Genomic DNA, 23,661 nt, shown 5'->3' on the forward strand with positions numbered 1-23,661 from the left:
ATGACAGTATTTTTTAATTTTAGATTTTCCAATTATTAAAAAATTGAGATTGAGATTATTTTAATTTTTATCCCTTATTGAGTTTGAAAAATTATGGAAATATTTCTTCATTTGGTGTTTTATGGGCAGAAAAAGAAGAAGAAAGAAGAGTAGGAAGGGTGTAAGAAAGAGGGAATAGGCTGAACAGAGGTGCAGAGATATCACAAGGCAAGACTTGAAGGCAAATGGGAACCATTATAGAATATTAAGTCTGGAAATGACAGGACAAAAATTACACTTTCCAGGGATTATTCTGGAAACAAGGTATAGGGTAAATTCACAGAAATGGGAATAGTGTGAACGGGTACCAACCAAGTCAGAGAAGTCAGGTAGAAGCTAGTTTAGCAATTAATAACGGGAGTAAAAACAAGCCAAAACTAAGGTGGGGGCCATGAAAATGGAGATGGGAAAAAGATTCAAGGGATATTTAGGAGGCAGAAACAGCAGGGCTTGGAAGCTCTTGGATATGGGGGAAAAAAGGAGAATTCTGTGGTGACTGCCGAAGGTCTGGTAAGACTGGGTATTTCACTGGTCAAGGGTTAGAGAGGAGCAGGAAGACATCCAGGAGCCAGTCAGTGGTCTAGATTTGTCACTCGCAAGAAAAGTGGGGACTGGAGATAGAGATTAGAATGGTCTAGGTAGTTCTTAAGGTTGCTTTTCTAAGCCTCTGTTTTATGATTTATAATGTGTGGGAAATAATGCTTAATTTATGTGATTACTAAAAGGAACAATGAAATAATGTTTATGAAGTGTTTAGCTAAGTGCCTGGAGCACAGTAAACACTAAATAATGAGGGCTGCCTTACTACTATTAATAGGAAGGCAAGAATAGTCATCGACATATCACACTTAACAGATCCTGGGAATGATTAGCCGTAAAATCTATCACGTTACTATTCCAATTGGAGAGAATGTAGGTGACCTTGCAAAGAGCAGATTCTGTGAAGTGGTAGTTGCGACTGGGAGAGGTGAAGACTGTTTCAAAGTGTTCCAAAAGCATACTACTGTGAAAGCAAGACACGGATGAAGCTGAATGCCAAACAAGAAACACAAGGATAAATTATGGTGTTCAACCCTAAAGCAAGCAGAGTAACAGACCTCCCTAAATTTCCATATCCTAATCCCTGGAACTTGTAACTGTGTTACCTTACATGGCAAAAGGGATTTTGCAGGTATGGTTAAGTCAAGAAACTTAGAAAGAGGCAGCAAGTTCAGGGTCAAAGAAGGAGATGAGATGCCAGAGGAAGGGTTCAGAGTGATGCAGCCACATGCCAAGGAACATGAGCAGCCTCCGGAATAGAAGGAGGAAAGATAAGGAATGGATTTCCCTTAGACGCTCCAGAAGGGACACTGATTTTGGTCCCATAAAACCCACTTTTCCACTCTAACCTACAGAACTGTAAGAAAAACCTATATTGTTTTAAGCCACTGCATTTGTAGTAATGTAGTAATGAAGCCATGCAGAATGAGTTTGGTCTGCTAAGAGTTTTCAGGGGTGTAAGACCCAGAGCCTGTTTTAGGGGACAAGACTTGGCCTGGAGGGGGTCCCCAACAACCCATGCAGGGTAAACAATTGCCCAGATAATCCCCAAGGGGCCGATCAGCATAGCTGTGATTAGAGTATAGAAACCCACCTGATCCAAAGCAGGTGTTCAATTAACATACATGGAATAAAGGAATAATTCTGAGAATTTTATGTTTTTGTGTTTACTTCAATCTCACTGCTATCTTTCACACCTCCTCAGATGCTCATATAAAAGCTCCAAATTTTACAGGCTATTTCATTTTCTCTGAAAAAATTTGTCATCTCACATATTCTGCTGTGTAAAACAAAGGGTGACATAAACTAAAAGCTGAAAGTGAAAACTAAAGTTGATGAATTTCAGTTCACTGCTACAGAAAATCCAAATCAAGCCAACCTTCTCTCATTTCTATCTCCTGTGAATGAAAAGTTGATATGAACAATTCACTCTCTGTTGAGCTGAATTAGAAATTACAAGCTTTCTAAGGAAGGCTTAAGAGGCTCTGGGATCTATCATTACACTTTTGCAAATTTCTTTGGAGGGAGCTAACAATAAAGATTAAAAGCAATAACCCCGCAAAGTACATACTGTAGCTGGATTTGAAAGGACACAACAAGCCTCTGCTCAAAAAGAGACATCTCTGCGGCTGAGGTTCTGGTCTTCCGTGGATTCAATTCTTGCTCCTATTGACATTCTTTGAAAGCAGCAGCCACGCTGTTTAATCCACATTCAAAGGAGACACTGCTAACCACATGGTCCACTGGGATAAAGTCAAAGAATGTGTGAGATTCCTTCCAGGCGTGGAAGAAGGGCCTGGAATTCTGCAATCTTTAGCTTCCACCTCTCCTTCCTAGAGACTTACCATTTGAATTTAGTCATGTGATTTTCTTCTTCTCCACTCTCATCCATAACACCTTTCTCATCAACCTAGAGTACTGTCTGAGGCTGCTTGGATCTTTAAAGAAGAGTGTTTTCATACCATCTTTTCTCCCTCAAGCATTTTATCCTATATTTCAGAAGATTACATTTAGAAACAATTCACATCTCCTGCCTCCTTCCTGCATCTCCTGCCTCCTTCCTGCATCTCCTGCCTCCTTCCTGCATCTCCTGACATTCTCATCCTCACTGTTTGTTTATAGCCACCTCTACTCAATGAGATAGGATATGACATTAATCTTGACTAGAAACGTAAGCAAACACTTTGAGGAGAGTGTAGGGAGTATTCTGGGGAAGGGAGATGAAAAGTAGACTTAATAAACAAAAGAGATGGAAATAAGTTTAAATAGTATAATCAGATGATGATAAACTGTACTATATCATGACTATACTATAGTCATGATTCCTTGACTGGCCCATTCTATCCACCGTTAGGATTGCACTGTAGATTTCCATAGCAACTCTAAATTGTTATTATGCCAATGTACTAATTATCACATTCACAAAGGAAGACTGGTCATTTTCTCAGTAGGGAAAGAAAATAACTATGGTCTATGGAGGATCTAAGGAAGATGAATCATTTATCCCCCTTGCACTTTATATCCCGAAGCATTTCCTACCAATTCTTCAAAAACTGTTACTTATAAGTTTGAAAATTTTGGAGGCAGACTGAATTTTTTTCAGGGCACTAAGGCGCTTAGCAAAGATAGATAATCTCCCTAGGTAAGTGTGGCTTACAATGTTGGCTCTTATCGTGTTCCTTACTAATGGACAGAAGTAACATAGAATGTCATTTCAGAGGCCTTCTTATGGTAATTAGAGAGGGACTTGCAGATGCAGGTGTGCAAGCATGTACAGATAACACACACACACACACACATACACACATGTCACCCTCCAACCTTAGAAGACTCTCAGTTATTAAGATTATTTGGCTCCAGTATATAAATAAAAGCTCTATTCACAATAGCTTCATGCCTTCCTGGTATCTAACATTAATGATATTTTTACATAAACCTCGGCTACTTTCTGTATGTTTAAAAATGATGACTGGCATAGCAAATAATCCAAAAAACAAATCATATTCGGGCTTTCCAAAGGCATATTTTTCAAATGCTTCCATGGGTAATGTTAGGCTATAAAGTGGTCATTCTGGAGTACCTGTTGTGGCAAAGCAGGTTAAGAACCCAACTACTACCCATGAGAATGCAGGTTCGATACCTGGTCTTGTTCAGTGGGTTAAGGACCCAATGCTGCCATGAGCTGCAGCATAGGTTGCAGATGTGGCTTGGATCCTGCATTGCTGTGGCTGTGGCATAGGCCAGCAGCTACAGCTCCAACTCAACCCCTAGGCTGGGAACTTCCATATGCCACAGGTGTGACCCTAAAAAGCATTTAAAAAAAGCAGTTATTCTGTGTGCAATATTCTTTCCCCTGCTTTCCTTATATGATTGAAACAGAAATATACCCACTGGTTATCAATGAGATTTTGCAGTCCATAGCATCTTCCTGTCTGTATGTTCTACAGTGGGAGATTCTCTACCACTCAACAAATACAAAATTTTTGAGCCCCTTCTATGAGCCAGGCACCGTCCCAGACCCAGCAGAGTTAGCGAGAACACAGCAGCCATGTCTCCATAGTCATGGAACTGACATTCCACTGAAGGGAAAGAGCCAACCAGTGAATAAATAAATCATGTGACAGCTGATGAAAGTTGTTGCAAGGAAAAATAAAGCAGGATAAAGAGAACAGATACTAATAGGAGTGAGGTTTATTTTATGTGGGGTGGTCAAAAAGAAGGCCTCTCCATGGAGGTGACATTTGACATTTGAGCAGAGTCTTAAAAGAAATGGCTTTTCAGTATTGCTAAATGCTCTCAGATCCCTGCACCACTTTTCAGTAAATCTGAAGATGAAACAAACATCTGCCAGATGAAAGAAGAAAGAAAGTAAAGACAGGAAACTCAAGTGATAAATCCACACCGATCCAATTCAGGGACTAATTTATGCTTCCAAAGCATGTTCAGGGAAAAAAAGTTAAGACGAAATCCCCACACTGGGACCCTTTGATGAATCACCAGTAGCTAATTGTTACCGAGCATCCCACAGGCATGACATATCATTCGCAATCTGGGTGGATTTCAGAAGAGAAATGTTATTGCATTTAAACAATACCATTAGCCAATCTGATTTCACTTACTGGTATGCACTTTGTTCCAGCTATCTAGTGGAAAGATGAATTGCCTGACGGTTCTATTGTCAAAATGACAGCGTGAAAAGAGAAGCATGTGGGTTGTAATAATAATGTGGTACATGTGTAGAAGGTCAGAGAAGCAACAGATTAACATTCCAGCAGAAGATTTCCCCTGGGACATCTCTTGAAAGTATCAAAGGCCAAAGATCAGGACACTGATAATGTGTCTGGCATTGGTGGTGAAATTGTTGTATGTATTTTGCTCTGCTGAGGACAGAGCTGTGTTCTTTTCAATTAGTTGATGAAATCTCTCCTGAACAATGAACAAGCCAACGACGGAAACTGGCTTCAATGCAGCAGAATGAATGGAAATGAAGTTGTGTGAAAATATGAGTTGCTTATTTCAGATTAATGAAATAAATGTGAACATGTTCCCTTGAGAAAGCAACTAAATAATTCCCTACCCTGGAGACAGACTGCAGCCTCCTATGGACGGCACTGACATCTCTCCACTGAATTTTAAACCAAATCTTCAAGCTTGCAACCCTTCTGCAAGGTGAGCCTGGGGATTATGGGATAGGGGAGTCCAGGGGTCCTTCCTAACTGCTGGCTATGAAGAGCAGTGGGTGAGGGGGGAGCACACAGGCCCTGCAGGTAGAGGGACCTGGGTTTGAAACCGGGTTTCATAGCTTACTGATGTGTAAAAATAAACTTCATTTCCCTTGTTTTCAGAATGGGGAAATTGCACACAGCCCAGATATTTGTAGGGCAGATTTAAAAAGACAATGCCTAAGGAATATTTTGTAATTATGCAAGGAATAGGAACTATTGCTAAATTTTACAGCTTCTCTGACATTCCTGCTGCCTCACCTTACCCAGCACTGCTAGATAAAACCTGAGTGACTGGATATTTAGTAAGAGGGCACAACAACTTTTATTTATATGTCTAAATATAAGTGCCCTTAAATTCAAGAAGGAAGACAGTCAGCTTTGTTTAAAACTTCAGGTATGTGTGTACTATCAAAAATGAAGATCTAAAAAATAGGTGGATATTTATCAGGAGATTTCAGGAAAGGAGTAAAATACAACAAGTGACTTACAAAGCATGAAGGAAATATCACAATAATAATTTGGGAAGCAGTGTGTATAATGGTTAGAATGTAGTTGCTGGATCCAGTGCGGTTTTAAATTCCAGCTCCACCACTACTTGGTGGGTAACCTCTAGCAAGTTACTCACCCTCTCTGGGCCTTGCTTTCTTATCTGTAAAATGGGCAAACAATAGGACCCATATCATAAGGTTGTGGGAGGATTAACTAAATTGGCAAAAAGCCTCGAACAATGTATGTTAGTATTTGCAATTCTTGATTACTTAAACCACCATAAATGTAATTCCAATCATGAAAGTATTTTCAAGAAACTTAATGTTTTCCAGACAAGAACATTAATTGTGATTTATAATTTTGTTATGAACATGTGTGCTTGGTTGTGTTTTTACCTCTTTCTCATAAGGTTTTACTTATTTAGATAAGTCTGAGTATGTAAATAGCAATAAGAGAGGCTTATGCAGAGATGACTTGCCTTGGGACTATTTTGAGAAAGTAGGTTGTCCTCTTCCCAAGTGAGATCCCTGCAGACAATCAGAGCAGCCCCCTGAAATAGACAGAGCCTCTACCTCCCCTGTGGGAGCCACAGTTCATATCCTCAACTCCCTCCTTCAACACAAACCTGCAGCAGCTGGGAAGACAGCCCTGTCAAAACAGGTTGTGACCTGAGGACTCCAAAGGAAAGGTCCACAAAGATATAATATTTCAGTGTGGGATACAAATCTCTTTAAAATATATATATATATATATGGCCTCTTTTATGACTTGGATAGCCATTGTTTGGGTAAGATGTTCAAAACCAATGAAATATAAAACCTCGAGCAGTGTTCTTAATCTTTTTAAGGTTCCCGGACAATGGTGTCAACTCCTTTTCTGCTCTTGACAATTATCACTTGATAGTCTTCGAATCAACAGTAAAATGGAAAAAATGGAAGAGACAGTCTGACCTGGACCTTAAGAGGATGCTGTAGAGGGCTTATGACGATTACCTGAGGAAGATGCAGGCTGATGGGCACTAAAGCAAGGGATTAATAGATTCAACAGCTGCTTGATGAATTTCTCTGAAAAGAGAGGCCTGAAGGACACTGGCAGAAAGAAATGGGAGAAAACATAAATGGCTTGTGAGAAAGAGCCAAATGGCCTTTTCCTGTTTCCTAAGAGACTGAATCTCCTGGGCTGTAGAATGTACTGTTTATTATAAAAGCTTCTGGAAATGCACTTTCTCACCAAAATTCAAAGCAGGGCCACAAATCATTTATAGGAGACAAAAAACAATAAGTAGTGTCAGCACGGAGGAATATATTTTACTTTGCTCTGCCATGAGGAATTATGGCGGGTTGTGATGAGTGGAATATAAAGTAACATAAGTTGCCTGTTGACAACAGAGTTTGAAATTATAAAATGTAAAACCAATATATTTCCTGCACACTATGAAACAGCTGGGATATTTTTATGGCTTCTAGCAGGATACTATGCCATCTCTCAAAACCCTATAATTCTGTAAGCACGTTAAGTGCATCTTGTTATTTATTTTGTTTGTTTATTTGGCTTCAAGGATTTCATAGGCAGCACTACACAGAATCAAATGTAGAGAAAGTGATCAACACCGAACTGTCCAGTCCTGGCTCTATTGAAGGGGGAACTGGACATTACGTTTAATGTGCCAGTACACCTAGGCAGAAAAGAATCTTTTTCTTATAAGAAGGCGAAAAAGGACTCAATGAAAAATGTTACAGGAATGTTTCTCTCCATGGTCTGTCTGGCATCTAAGTACAGAAATTAAGTCTTTTATGAGGTTGACAGCAGCAGAGTTCATGTTAGATCTCTTTAAATGACAGATGGTGATAAGTAAGTCAACACTTTATGTGCTAGACTTTAGAGGTGTTGGAGCCACTGACCCACATTAATGCAGAGCACAGACAAAAGGCAGGAAGCAAAACTGTGTGCCCAGCATCCTACCCTAAATAATGACTGACTGCATTGTCTTCATTCGGGTTGTTTACTCTAAAGCGTGCATGTCAATCAATTGGTACAAGAGACTTTGATTGCTTAAAATGCTTGGGCTGTTACACTTGTTGGGGTTTTATGTTTTAATCAAATATCCTATGTTTAATTATTATGTATAGACTGAACCCCTTGGGATACAGAATTGACTGGAAGTGTGCTAGGACTTGGGCAATGTAGGTGGTTAGTGATTTGAAGTGCATTGTGTGGCAGCAAATATACAGAGAGTTGGGAAGAGTGTGGGGTGAGCGCCAGATGATGCTCTGCTTGGGGATGGAGACACCTTACCCGGAAATAGATTTCTGCTGCAAGAAAGGAGCAGAGAATCTAGGCAAATATCCTCTCACTGTTTGAGAGAAACTCCTTTTCTTTCCCTTGCAGGCTCAGGAGTTTTGTGAAGGAAAGCATCGCCCTTCACACAGCAGTTTGTCAGCTGTCAGCAGTTCCTGACATCACAAAATCCCAAAGCAGGGGTATGGGGATGCGTAATACAGAAGTGCCCAGTTGTCTGAGTTGAAAAGAGAGGAAACATCAGATGTTGCTTTTCAAACAAAGACCCAGTTTCATGCTTAACACCACAAAGATAACTTGGTTTTCTGTTCCTAGGATTAAAAAAAAGGAAAGAAAGGAAAAAAAAAAAGGAGAAAAAAAAAACCTTTGTTCCTTTGAAGTAAGAGCAAGCTATGTGAAATGAATTTTAACCAGGTTCTGCCAATATCTATCAGCACACAGCATTTCATATTGCAGATAATAAGAGCCTGGAGAAAATGACAGGCAGGAGAAAGGGAAATCTGGAGGCAAGGGCCAGAGTTTGCAATATCCAGGTCAGACAAGGGTGTAGAATACTTTGGGGATTAGGGTGTAATCGGAGCTGAGAAGGCTGAGTGCCCATGTGCAGAGGTGTGCATGATTTTTAAATAAAAAAATATGTTGAACCAAGAAATTAGGGGATTCTTTCTCCTTTTTATAGTGCCCACCCATAAAGAAAATAAATGTTGGTGATATATAGAAGACTTAACCATAAATGAATGGACTGTTGAAACTCATTATTCATAGCAATAATTAAATATCATTTATTAATAAGGTTTTTGAAGACCTTCTCCTCTAGGTAAGACAAAGAAGTTATGAGTCCTCCCCACTTAAAAAAGAAGCCAAGATTGTACCAATAAAAAAGACGATATGTCTTCTCAAAGACAGGGCGTTATATGATTTAGTGTGTAACATCTGTACATGGAAAGATAGACAAGGAAAAATAAAGTTACAACCATGAAGGCCTGGCAAAAGGTTTAGTTGAAGGTATCCTCCTTCAAAGACAGTTTCAGGACTTCTGGAGAACACTGGAGAATTTGAAAAGAATGTGAAAGGAAAATGCCTTAACCACAGCTAGTGGAAATAAAAAAAAAAAAAAAATGAAAGCATGAGATCTAGTTATTAATCCTGGTAGCTGTTTCTTCGATCCTGAAAAGAGAAGTCAAAAAGCCAGAAGCAAGTTCAATGAACATCTCTAATATAAGGCTTTTTCTGGGTAAATTCTCCACTAAGGGAAACAAGAAATCATATTGCACTGAGATTTACAGCCAGCATATCAACCATATCAACCATGTCAGCATGTCTGTATTTCCCTACGGTTTATCTTTTTTCATTCTGTATTATTTTTTTCCCTCTTAGATGCTGTGTGTGTGTGTGTGTGTGTGTGTGTGTGTGTGTGTACAGAGTAGCTGTGCAAAGATAAAAACAAGTAAATTTTAGTAAAAGCTTAGATAGGTGATGTGGTGACCGTGGTACTAGAGGGACTGGGAAGATCAAAGGGCAAACTAACATTAACTCACCATGTGACTTGAACTATGGGATAAAATTCTCGGGGGGTGGAGGGGGCCTCTCTTCTTCACTTGCAGAAGGAGGCTTTTGCATCAGGGTTCTCTGAGACCTTTTCAAGGCCCGATATTCTCTAATTTAAATGTTCCCCATATTTTCCCAAGAATAAAACCATCAAGGGTGCCTGCCTAATGCAGGGTGGGTTTTTAGTAGCACACATAGAGAGTGATAATGATTTTAATTGCATTTTGTTGTATTACCTATTAATTGGAACAGAACTTCTATGTGCCAAGGCAACTATGGAGGATATAACAGCTTAGAAAATAATTACTGAGCAAGAAAAATTCAATTTATTCTAAAATTTTGCATTTTAATCTCAGCCTAGATAAAAGGATACTAAACTGAGGTTTCGATTTCTGGGTCTGGATTTTGCTCTCCTAGAGCTTTTCCTTTCCATGACTTCAAAGTGTAGAGAGGATTCAGGTTAAACAATTTCTTTGATGACTTCACAATTCCCTTTGCATGACACCCTGAGAGAAACTGTGTTGTAATGGAAAAATCTGGTCTTTTCAGTCAGTGAGACCTGGACTTTAACCTGAGTTCTACAACTCACTGCTGTGTGATGTAGACAGGTTGACTCTGTGAACCTCTCTTAGCTCAAGGGATTAGTCCAGGGATAAGGGTGTATATAAAGTGCATGTGGGGGGATACATGCGATTGGATATAGGCAATGTTAGTGAGTTTTATGGATCCCTATTTCCCTTTGGTTCTGAGTTTATAGACCCACAGTAAATTCCATGGTTTATATAAAATAACCAGTCTCAAAAAATTTCCTCATCCTATAGAAAAAAAGTCCTCTGATTTATATGTTAACATCTGAATTTAAGGTGAAACCCCTATCAAACCCTCCCAGGACTTCAGAGCCTTGGAGGTTGCCCCTGCAATCTCATTCACAGCAAAGACCAGAGCCTGAGGTACTGTAACTCATACAGCATAAACCCCAGAGACACAGCTCCACCTTAGCAAGAAGCTATTATGGATTCCCTAATCCATATAAGCCAAGACTGACTCCTGAATAAACCAAGAAAATGAAATGACTCCAATGAAAGGGTTCCCAAGCATCCCCCTTGGAGGTAAGTCAGATGGGCACACATCTACCCGTCTATCTGTACTGTCTACTTCATCCAAATTAGCCAACAGATGTGCCCTAGAGCCAGAATCTCTCCCACATCAATTCTGCACTGTTACCCAGAGAAAAGAAAAAGAGGTTCCAGAGGAAAATAATATGGCAAATATTTTTTTTCTTATTTTTTCTTTTACTTTTTTTTTTTTTTTTTTTTGTCTTTTCGCCTTTTCTAGGGCCGCTCCCATGGCATATGGAGGTTCCCAGGCTAGGGGTCTAATCAGAGCTGTAGCTGCCAGCCTACGCCAGAGCCACAGCAACTCGGGATCTGAGCCACATCTGCAACCCACACCAGAGCTCCTAGCAATGCAGGATCCTTAACCCACTGAGTGAGGCCAGGGATCGAACCTGCAACCTCATTGTTCCCAGTTGGATTCCTTAGCCACTGAGCCATGATGGGAACTCCATAATTGCCTTTTTTGAAATCTAAATGTATTCACATGCGCATACTACTTTTGTAGTATATTTCCAGGGAGGAAGCATAAATAAAATACCAATTTATACTTTGCAGGAATAAATAATATAGGAAATGATTTGATTTTAATTCTATATTTTAAGAAGCTGCTCTAACCTCTGTATCAGTGATTTAGAAATGTAGACAAAAAAAGCCAACACTGAGATCCTTTGGTCTAACAGGAGCATTTTTACAGAAGAAAACATCTTTGAAAATGTCTGCCATCATTTTACCTACCTAAAGTTTACCATGATCCTCATTTTTTTTTGGTCATGCCTGCAGCATGTGGAAGTTCCCGGGCCAGGGATTGAGCCTGAGCCACAAGAGTGACCTGAGCTGCTGCAGTGACAATGCTGGATCCTCAAGCCACTATGCCACCAGGGAATTCCTCCATTGCCCTCAATTTAACTGAAGACTTAATATTTTATATTCAACCTAGTCACTGGAATAAATGTTCCACAAGCCGTTAAATGATTTGTGCTTTCATATCGGTATTCTAATGCTATCTCCTAGTGGTAGCTGCATGTTGACTTCATATGCGATGCGGCTAAGAATCTCAAAGAAATATCAAGTGATGAAATTTAAAGGGTTATTGATGTAAATTAAACTTTTCCATGTTGGACCACCAAGTACTTAATTTTCAACCACAATGAAAGAGTAACTCTCTATCTCAGATAATGCAACTTGTACCTAAAGTTAAATTCCTCAACAATCATTTTTTTTCCAGTGTCCAAATCACTCCCTAGTATATGAATTAGTCTCTTAAAAGAATATTTTGCTTCATTAGACGCAATTTCTTTGTATAACAAGTAGAAAAACTGGGACATTTATTCACCCAAACCAGGAATACGGATATATTCATCATGCCACAGATTTGCTAATACTAGAATCAGATATGGAACCCACTATAATCGAATGGCATAGGATAAAACACTAAAATTTGGACTAATCCCATATAAATCATGCATTTAGCAACTTTAGGACTATTTCTACTAAGTTATAAGTCCATAGATAACGATCTCAGCTTCTAGAGTTTCTGAAAAATGAACATGCCTCCCTGTACCTAGCATATAAACTGAGGCACTGGGAAAATGGAATCCACTCTCTGCTGGCTCATTCTGCCCTAAGCCGAGGAAGTTTCCATATTATACTGGGCCATCTGAACACAAATAGAAAGATGTTTGGATTGAATTATGCCTTTACTTTAGCATGGTATAATTTCTACTCTCTCTTTTTCACATTTCTGGTAGGAAGTCATCAGGTTGATAAAATAGTAAAATTAATTTTCTTGAGTGTATTTATTAACATATTGAATGATTCATTATCTTATTACTAACATCCACGGAGCTTAATTTGTTCATAAATATTTTATTTTCATCTCTGAATTTCCTCATAATTAAACATAAAGTATAAAAAAGATGAAAAATTGACTTGCTTAAATCCTTAAAACCAAAACTCATGAAAAAGTGCTGGGGTCCAAGATTATATAAGATTTCTTGAAATGTATGGAGAACCCTAACCAGACCTGTGACTAGATATTAAAGAATCAGAGCAAGGATTACTTTTCAAAATTTAATTGGCTCTAAAGTGTGTGCCTATACATATTAAGAATCTTTGTTTCCTCAAGGAGAAAAATGTACCAGTATATTTATAATGTTCTTTCCAGCTATTTATAATGTTTGCATAAAGCAAGATACTCAGGCTAACTAGAAGCGTGGCAAGCGTACATCTTGTTTTGCCCAGGAGAGTCTCACTTTTTGCCTGATACTTGAGAATAATTATTAATAGTGTCTAATTTCACTTTCAAAGATGTCCTGGTTGAGGCAATAAATGATGCTATCAATTTACCAAAAAAATATAATATTCATTCTAAGGATATATGGAAAAGTGAAAAAGCACAAGCACCTGCATAAGCTGTCAGATGTCCAGGCAAGATGAAAAGGTGGAATATTTTTCAGAATACCATAGTTCTTGTGAGACCCAATGGTGAGTCTCTAGTCAGAGAGCAATCTGTAAGCAGAGGCAGAAATAAGAGTAAGGAAGTTGTTAGTGAAGGCTATACAAATGGCAAGAAAGCTGTACCACAACCTGAAAAAATGTTTATTGAAAGTTGGAATAATGGTACCCCATGTTATACAGCAGGGAAACAGCTGGAAAGCAGTTGCCTGAGGAAATGGGGAAGAAAGAAAAAACACTTTCTCTACTCTGAGACATTGGTAAGATGATTTTCAGGTAGAATGTTGAAAGTATCAATTTTCAGGTAGAATGTTGAAAGTATCAAAAGATGAGGTAGAGATCAGTTAAAGAAAGGAGTGTTAAAATTTCAAGAAAAATTTTAGGCTATAAAGCAACTAGGAATTTGGGAGTTGGAAAGCTAAACTATTTCTATTCCTATGATGTATCTACATCTATTTTATGCATTCATGACATACTTAACTTTTTCTTTATTTTTTTATATTTCTATGCCTAAATGGTATGTCCACAAGTTTTTTCAAAATTTTGCAAAGCTCAAAAATTTTCCCAATATATTTATTTGAAAAAGAATCCACATATCAGTGGATTCTTACAGTTCGAAAACACAGTTGGAGTTGTTCAAGGGTCAACTCCAGTTTATAATGTTTCTCAAACATATATGACCATGGCACCCTTTTTAGCACAGAACACTTATCTCTAAAACTGACAGTTTGGAAAACATTACTCTACATAAAAAAAAAATATTTTCAACCTTCCCCAATCTTGGAAAACAATTCATTCAGTGCTGTATTTGCTACATTTGACTTAATACCCAGGGTAAATAAATTCAAAGAAATACCATTGTTGATGACTAATTATGGAGAAGACACAGAGTAAAGCATGTGGTAAAAATAAATATTAACTGTTCTATGTAGTCAATGACTAGGAAAAAATGATGGATACAATGTCCACAATGACTTGTTCTTGTCTTTTGTGTTCTTGTTTAAACAGAAACCCACTTTATTTCTCTGTAATGGCCACTTCCATTATTTATGTTCATATTCTTACACCAGGAATTTCAGTTTGTCTATATCATTCATAATCATGTGTGCTAAGTTAAGACTGCAAGATTAATCATTTGGGCTAGACCAAAATTGTGAAATTAAAAAATGCTGTGATAGCTACTATGGATGACAACTGTGTCACACAGGTTTTTTGGGTTTTTTTTTAAAATAAGCATGTCACAAGATTATACTGTGCCTTGACTAAACAATGGAAATGAAGAAAAATCCAATAACCCTTGATGTAGATGATTAACTTGTTAAAATGTATTTCAATTTTTAATTATCACAAGTAAATGTTTAGGGTTACATTATTGATATTTTGCCTTTCTTCATAAGGGCAGTTTTTTAAATTTAAAACTCTCTGCTTTATCTAGATTGGAGAAAGTCAGTTCTTCTTTGAAACTGTTTAAGGCTTACTGTCAATGAAGGACTATACTTAACAAATGCCCAGCTGTGCTTGTGATCTTGTTTCCTTCATATGTTTAACTTGTTAGAAGATAAAAGACATAATCATGTTTCAACAGTAAAAATTAAATATGTGAATAACTTAGCTCTTCATGAATGGATCTTTCACTAGTCATTTCATATCCTTACAAAATGTACTACACTGATGTACTGCAGTCAATGTCCAGATCTATGGATGAAGGCTCATCACAGATATTAAACACAGTTTATCGTAATTTAAATGTTAGATGTGGCATGCGATTTCTAAAGCAAATAGAAGTTCCTAATGATATTAGACTGATTTATACCAGTGAAGATGCCTTTATCATTGGAATAAATGATTAATCTTTCTTTGCCAAAGTTGCTGTTGTGCTTTCTCAACCAGGCATTTTAATTTTCATGTTGACAACCAGTCAGAAAGAATCCATTATAAATGATCAAAGCATATGCTTGATAGGCTAGTTTCTTAAAATGACAAGTAGGACAGTTTTGTGATAGAGAAAAGTTGATGTGTGCTTTAATCTCCATATTTTGATGCACTGCACACCATGTTGCCTTAGTTGAAACGCATTTTGTTCTTAAAGCTTTCACTAAGTGTTTCCTCTTTAAACACTTTGTCAGGTAAAGAGATGTTCTGGATGGAAGTTGTTATTAATAGTGTAATATAACTGTTTTACTACTTAACATGGTGCAGAGAATTGGTTTGTCTTTCTAAGATGTGACCTAAAATTTAGTTCACAAATTGAAAGAGAAATGAAAACAGGCAAAAGGAAAGAAAAAAAAACATTTTCTTTTTGACTGTTTTAATACTCAGAGGTTAATTAAAACAAATGAAATTAATTTAAAAAAACATTTGGTGATAGTATTCATAATTGTCCAGGAATGGAAAGGCCTGGCCTGGGGGCATCAGAGCATCAACCATAGCAGTATGAAACAGGTAGGAATTTTCCTATGCCATTTGAAGTACATAAATAAAATGTCACATTTCTTCATATTTCTAAAACAAGTAATATCCAAGCTCCAATTATCAAGATTCATGGAGAGGTTAATATTTTATGATTCCAGGGAAGGAGCTCAAGATTGCAGAGTAGGAGGATGTGGGGGGTCACCCCCCTCCCCCAAGAAACACATCAAAAATACATCTAAGTGTGGAATAATTCTCACCGAAAACTAAGGGGAACCTCGAAGAAGAACTATATAACCCAAGCTGCAAGAATGCTCCCCATGTAATCCGATAGGACAAAAAAAGAGGGGGCATCATGTGGAGACCCGTGTTGAATGGAAGGGATCTAGAAACAAGAGAAGGTCTGCAGGTGGACCCTCACTCTGGGGAGTAAGTAGGCTGAGCCACAATCTGAGCATCCCAGTCCTGGGGTCCTGTGTGGAGGAGACAAGCCCCTTTGCCTACTAGGAAATCCACTGGGCTAGAAGAGCCTAGACTACTCTCAAGGAGTGCATGTGTGGTGGTTTGCCAACAATCAGGGCAGAAAAACCTTTGCACTGGAGGGTGCTGCTTTCATGCATTCCCCAATTCAAAGGAGAGAAACCTCTGGCCTCACTCAATCCACAACACAAGCTGGCTCGATATCTGGACAAAGACTCAGTCCAGCTGTGCAGGTAGACCAGGTCATGTGGTGGGTCTTCTGGGTGGGATGGTGGTGGCCACTGTCAGCACATACATGGGGTGGTACTGTAAGAACACACTATGGTTAAGTGCTCAATATCTGGCAAACAGACCCTGGGAGAGGACTCACCCAGCTACTCCGAGAAAGCACAGGAGGCCTGAGGCATGATCTACGTGCAGTGGCCACTGTCAAGCACTGAGAGTGTGCAGCAGTTTGTTTTCCAGTGAGAATGCCCCAGCTCCACCCATTCCATACCACAGCTTAGTGGTAGATCTAGGCAGACAGGTCCTGGGAAAGTCTGCCACACAGGCAGCCCAGATTTCAGGTGGTAGTGCAGCCAACTCAATTCCTGTGACTTCAATGCCCTGACCCCCAGCCCCAGCCTACTCCACACCATAGCCTCGCATTAGATCTGGGATGGACACAAGAGGCAAAGGGATTTGACCAGGGCTGCTTCTAAGCAGACCTGAAGATGCCTGCCCAGGAGGAACACAGGTCCTCAGCGACCCAAGAGTGGCATTTGCTTCAGCAATCACCTCCTTTGGGACAGATCATGTATTCAAGGGCAATGGAGCCTGATCAAACTCAGCATTTCTACTCCAATAACTGGGGAGCAGGCCCTGTCCCTGACATCAATGTACAGATCATCCAAACAGAAAATCAGTAAGGCAACAGAGGTCCACAACAGACAAGTTGGACTTACTTGCTATGTGCAGGATACTTCATTGAAAAAAATCAGGATATCCAATCTTTTCAAGCACTCTTGGAACATTTTCTAGGCGAGACTTACAAACTATGTCACAGAATAAGCCTCAACAATTTTAAGAGGTTAAAAATTATTTCATACCACAGGGTATGAAGCTAGAATTAACCACAGAAATAAAAATTGGAAAAGAACAAATAAATGATGGAGATGAAACATGCTAAGAAAAAAAAAAGGGTCAACAATAAAATCAAAGAGGGAGTTCCCACTGTGGCTGAGTGGTAACAAATCCAACTAGTATCCATGAGGATGCAGGTTTGATCCCTGGCCTCACTCAGCAGGTTAAGAATCTGGCATTGCTGTGAGCTGCAGTGTAGGCTGCAGATGCGGCTCAGATCTGGTGTTGCTGCGTCTGTGGAATAGGCTGGCAGCTGCAGCTCCAATTTAACCCCTAGCCTGGGAACATACATATGCTACATATGCGGCCCTAAAAAGAGAAAAAAAAGTCAAAGAAGAAATCAGAAAATGACCAAGACAAATGAAAATGAAAACACAACCTTATAAAATCTATGGGGTGCAGCAAAAGTTCTAAGAGGGAAATTCATAGCAATATAGGCCTTCCTCAAGAAATAAGAAAAACCTGAGATAAACAACCGAAGCTACCACCAAAAAGAATTAGAAAAAGAACAAGCAAAACTCAAAGTAATAGAAAGAAAGAACTAATAAAGATCATAGAGGAAATAAATAGAGATCAAATGACAATAAAAATATTGATAAGATCAAAAGTTAGTTTTTTGAAAAAACAAACAAAATTGATAAAATCTAGTCAGGCTCAGGGTAAGGAACCAAATAAACTAAGAAATGAAAGAGGAGAAATAACAACCTAGATAAATGGACAAGTTTCTAAAAACCTACAGCTTTCCAAATAGAGTCAAGAAACAGATAATTTGACCAATCACTAGACGTGAAGCAGAATCTCTAATGAAAAAAACTCCCCGCAAACAAAAGTTCATGACTGGACGGCTTCACTGGGAAATTCCACCAAACTCACAAAGAACCTATCATTCTCAAACTATTCCAAAACATTGTAGGGGAGGGTATAGTCCCAAATTCATTCGATGAGGATGCCATCACCTTGACACCAAAATGAGACAAAGACATTATAAAAAAATAAAATTACAGGCCAATATCTTTCATGAATATAAATGTAAAAATCCTCAAAAAAAATAGGAAACTGAATCCAACAACACAAAGAAGTGATGATACACCATAATCAAGGTAGATTCATTCCAGGGTTGTAAGCATAATTCCACATAAACAAATCAATTAATAAAAGGTACCACATCGACAAAAGGGAAGATAAAAACCACAGGATCATCACAATAGAAATAGAAAAAACATTTTACAAAATTCAATATCTACTTGTGATCAAAACTATTATCAAAGTGAGTATAGAGGGAACATACTTCAATATAACAAGGTTTGTTTACAACAAATGCATAGTCAATATAATGCTCAATGGTGAAAAGCATAAAGCCTTTTCTCTAAATTCAGGAGCAAGACCAGGATGTTCACACTCACCCCTCCTATTCAGCATATTTTTGGAAGTCCTAGCCACAGCAATCCGACAAAAAAGAAAGTTAATCAAATCAGAAGAGAAGATGTTAAACTGTCACTATTCGCAGGTGACATGATACTCTATATATAGAACCCTTAAGTCTCCACACAGAAAGTATTAGAACTAACAAAGGAATTCAGAAAGACAGCAAGACACAAGATTAGTATACAGAAATACAGTAATAATGAATAGAAAGTAAAAAAAATATTCCATTTAAAATCACATCAAAAAAATAAAATACTTAGGAATAAACTTAACCAAGGACATGAAAGACCTATATACTGACAACTATAAAATATTGATAAAGGAAACTGAAGATGATTCAAAGAAATAGAAAGATATCCCATGCTCTTAGATTGGAAGAATTAATATTGTTAAAATGGCCATACTACTTAAAGCAATCTACAGATTTAATGCGATCCCTATCAAAATATTTATGACATTTTTCTCAAAACTAGATCAAATAATCCTAAAATTTACATGGAAACAGAAAAGGCCCTGAATTGCCAAAGCAATTCTGAGGAAAAGGACAAAGCTAGAGGCATAACCCTTTGTTTTCAGACTGTACTATAAAGGTAATCAAAACAGTATGGTATTGGCACAAAAATAGACATATAGCACTATGGAACAGATCAGAAAGTCCAGATACAAAACCACACACCTACCATCAATTAGTCCTTGACAAAGGAGGCAAGAATATACAATGGAGAAAAGACAATCTCTTTAGCAACTGGTATTGGGAAAACTGGACAGCTAGGTGTAAATCAATGAATCAGAATACCCCTCTCATACCACATACAAAATATAAACTCAAAATAATTTAAAGGCCTAAATATATGACATGACATTATAAAACTCCTAAAAGAGAATAAAGGCAAAACATTTTCTGACATAAATCATAGCAATATTTTCTTAAATCACCTCTCAAGGCAAAAGAAATAAAAACAAAAATGAACACATGAGACCTAATCAAACTTAAAAGCTTTTGCACAGCAAAGAAAATAAGAAAATTAAAAGACAACCTATGGAATAGAAGAAAATATCTGCAAAAGAAGTGACTGACAAGGGGTTAATATTCAAAATATGCAAGAGTTCATAAAATTAAACAGCAAAAAACCCACCAACCTACTCCAAAAAATGGGTAAAAGACCTAAATAGTCATTTTTGCAAAGGAGACATACAGATGGTCAACAGACACATGAAAAGGTGCTCAAAATATAGAAATGAAAATCAAAACCACAATAAGTTATTATCATCTCACACTGATCAGAATGGCCATCATTTATTACTACAAATTATGAATTTGGGGGATGGTAGGGAGTCAAGGGAATCCTTCTACACCATTGGTAGGAATGTAAATTGGTACAGTCACTATGGAAAACAGTACACAGGTTCCCTTAAAAACTGAAAATAGAGTCACTATATGATGCAGAAATTCTACTCCAGGGTACACATCTAGAAAAGACACACACACACACACACACACACACACACACACACACACACACACACACACAAAAAAGGAGTTCCCGTCGTGGCACAGTGGTTAACAAATCTGACTAGGAACCATGAGGTTGTGGGTTCGGTCCCTGCCCTTGCTCAGTGGGTTAACGATCCGGCGTTGCCGTGAGCTGTGGTGTAGGTTGCAGACGCGGCTCGGATCCCGAGTTGCTGTGGCTCTGGCGTAGGCCGGTGGCTACAGCTCCGATTCAACCCCTAGCCTGGGAACCTCCATATGCCGCGGGAGCGGCCCAAGAAATAGCAACAACAACAACAACAACAACAACAACAACAAAACAACAACAAAAAAGACAAAAGACAAAAAAAAAAAAAAAAGAAAAGACAAAAACTCTAATTTGAAAAAGTACATGTATATCCCCATATTCATGGCAGCACTATTTCTAATAGCCAAGACATGGAAACAGCCCAAGTGGCCATCAACAGATAACTTGCCTAGGGTGAAGTGTAAATACAACAAAATACTGCTCAGCCATAAAAAAAGAGTGAAATATTGCCATTGCAGAAACATGGATGGACCTAGAGAATATTATGCTTAGTGAAGTAAGTAAAACAGAGAAAGACAAATACTACATGATATCACTTATATGTGGAATATAAAAAATAATACAAATGAATATACATACAAAACAGAAACAAACTCACAGACATAGAAAACAAACTTATAGTTACCAAAGGGGAGAGGGATGGATGGACAAATGAGGAGTATGAACCACAGCCCTGTTTGCAAATTCTGGATGAGAGTATGAGAGTATGACATTAACAGGCACAAACTCTATTTTATGTATAGAGTGGTATAGTATATGACACTCTATACATAAAATAGATAAGCAATAAGGATTTACTGTATAGCTCATGGAATTATTTCAGTGTCTTATAGTAACCTATCATGGAATATAATCTGAAAAAAATAGCTGAATTACTATGCTGTACAGTTGAAACACAATATTGCAAATCAACTATACTTAGATTAAAAAATATTTTATGACTCCATGTCTTTCCTAATGGAACATTAGGACTTTCAGGGCTTGCGTGGTTCAGGAAAATTATGGTAGACCACGGATGGGAGTTCTTGTTGGTTGCCGTTGAGATGTACATTTTTAGGTTTAAATGATTCTCATAAAGGCAAATGACTCTGCTGGTGTCACAGTAGGCTGGGCCATGAGGACTTGGTCTCAGCTTCTAAAACCATGACAATTGTTGGTCAGAAAGATCTGAATGAGGGCATGAATCCCCCCAGTCAGACAGTAGCAGATCCATACAAATTCCCAGGACCTGTCACTTGTCCCTACCATTCAGACCACAGAAATGGAATTCACTCTCTCTTGTGGTTAGATTACTCCTTTCTTCTGACCACCCAGTGTCTAGCATTTTTACCCTCAGGAAAACCACCTTGATTTTCTGTTTTCCCAGTGTCTTCAAAATCATAGCCAACAGCAGTTATTGTGCAAACTCCTAACAACATATCTTTCCCTAGTCTTGAAACATGAAAGCTGACATACCTTCTGGCACAAGGGAGCAGAGAACCCATGAACCACAGCCCTGTTTGCAAATCCTGGATGAGAACATTATCTTGTAATTCTTTGAAACCTAGAAGCAAAGAAGAAAAGGCATCATTGACTTCATCATTAACTCCATTAATGCTCATCTCAAGGCATTTACAGAGTAAAAATTATATTGGAAATCCAGAGATGCCAGAAACAGAGGGGAAAAGTTAAAAATGAAAGTATAAGGTCAGAGAGTATATCAGAGAATCTCACTAATAATTAGAAGTAAAGATGCTAAGAGACTAGGGCTGGCTCAAACACAATTCTGTGTCTTAGAGTCTCCCTAAGTCCCTCCAAATCAAAGTGGAGTTGGCATTTTCTGAGGATTCTTTCCTGGGATAACAATGGTAACAGCTAGATTTAATTGAGAACTTGATATGAACTTAGACAACATAGAAAACTAAGTGCTTTGTATGCATTATTTCCTTTAATCCCTACAAAAACTCTATAGTATAGGGCTATTATATTTACCTCTATCACTGAGCTTTTGGCTGTAAATTTAAAAACCTGCAACCTATAACTATGTAATAACCAGAAGTCTAGAAGTAGAGTAGACTTTAGATTTATCAGTTCTTTAAGAGCATCATCAAGGAGGTTTCCATCTCTCCATTCTTCTTTCACATGCTGGCTTCATTCTAAGGCTGATTACCCTCACAGTCATGAGGTATCTGCTACCAGCAATGGAGCATAATCCGTTGTCCACATTCAACAGAACTAGCCACTCTCTTATATCTTGTTGACCCCAAGTATCTCAAGCCTGTCCGTTCATGATGCAAATACTGGAAGGAGTCTGAATGGCAACAAATATCTTAGATGCATCCTCAAAAGTGGAATGATGTTGGAGCCAACCAAAATAACCAGTGAATGCCCCATTTTACACATGAGGGTACATATTCATTTTATACTGAATGCTCCATTTTACATATGAGGGTACTGAAGAGCTATGAAGTTAAGTGTTTTGTTGAAAATCACATAGTTGTCAGAGATAGGTGTAGGTCTGACTACTGACAAAGTGACAAAGTTCTTAACCTTGGTTCTATTGCATTTAGGCACATTCTGGAGATGGGAGATGGATTCTCAGTACCCAAATTTAGATGCTTATTTGTAAGACAAATAAGACAGATCTACCAAAAGTCACCCTGTTTTTTCAAATGTAAAAAACTAAATGGGTAAATTTCCTTAAGTAAGGGGACATTGTGACACTGTATTTGTGGCACTTGGGACCTTTAGACTTTTTCTGTTTTGTTTTGTTTTGTTTTTTAACATAGTGCAATACAAAGTAAGGGAAGCACACAGAAGAGAAAAATCTCAGAGGCAAGGAACGTGCAATAGTCAGTCATCCAGCTTGCTTGTTAAATACTCATTTGTTTCTTTTCTGTGACTGTTTTAACTACTACTCAAACATGTGAATTGCAATCCAAGTTTTGAAAATAAATGAACAAAATACTTATTTCAGTAAAATGTTTCCCTTCCCTACTTCCAAAAAATTCAAAGTGGCCAAATAAAATTCACCATTCATATACAAATCATTTTTAACAGGTCATATAAATGACTGATTCTATTAACTATTGAATCAATAAAATAGAAACTCCTTTAGTACCCTGAGAATTATATGATGGATCTTTCCTTTTCATCAATAACTCTGAATAGCTCTCTGTTAACAGGTACTTCATATTTCTCATCACAGATTATTTGTCAGAAAGTAGGAAGACTGGAGGAACTTCCCAGATCCTATTTCATTCATTGTCTTCGTGAACTTAAGTATAAAGACTCTAAGGAATCCTTCCCACAAATGATGAGAATGGTGCCCAATAAAACAAATATAATTATGCTGAATAAATGAAAATCAAAATCTTCCAATTTTTTTGTTTTATCTTCTTTCATTCCTCTTTATCTTACTTATGAAACACTATGTTCTTAATGATTTTCAATTTTTCC

General features: G+C 38.0%; 1 protein-coding gene across 7 annotated transcripts in view; it reads right to left on the reverse strand.

Moving 5' to 3' along the window:
- The window catches only part of LOC110259460 (uncharacterized), a 700,448-nt gene that overhangs the window by 152,806 nt on the left and 523,981 nt on the right, over nt 1-23,661 (reverse strand). For 5 of the 7 annotated variants that reach the window (XR_014838679.1, XR_014838680.1, XM_085014430.1 and 2 more), the window contains one exon: nt 21,679-21,766. Coding sequence is in view for 4 of the 7 variants with exons in the window: in XM_085014430.1 (XP_084870556.1) it covers nt 21,679-21,766 (88 nt within the window). In the remaining 3 variants the exon portion in view is untranslated. Of the gene's footprint in view, nt 1-10,909; nt 13,262-21,678; nt 21,767-23,661 lie in introns of those variants that run through there. The other 2 variants (XM_085014432.1, XR_014838681.1) reach the window with 2 other exon arrangements.

Source organism: Sus scrofa, chromosome 2, assembly GCF_054392235.1.
Source record: "Sus scrofa isolate SSC_HxYL_T2T_F1_AM1 chromosome 2, Sscrofa_HxYL_maternal_Yorkshire_Landrace_v2.0, whole genome shotgun sequence".
NCBI lineage: Eukaryota > Metazoa > Chordata > Mammalia > Artiodactyla > Suidae > Sus > Sus scrofa.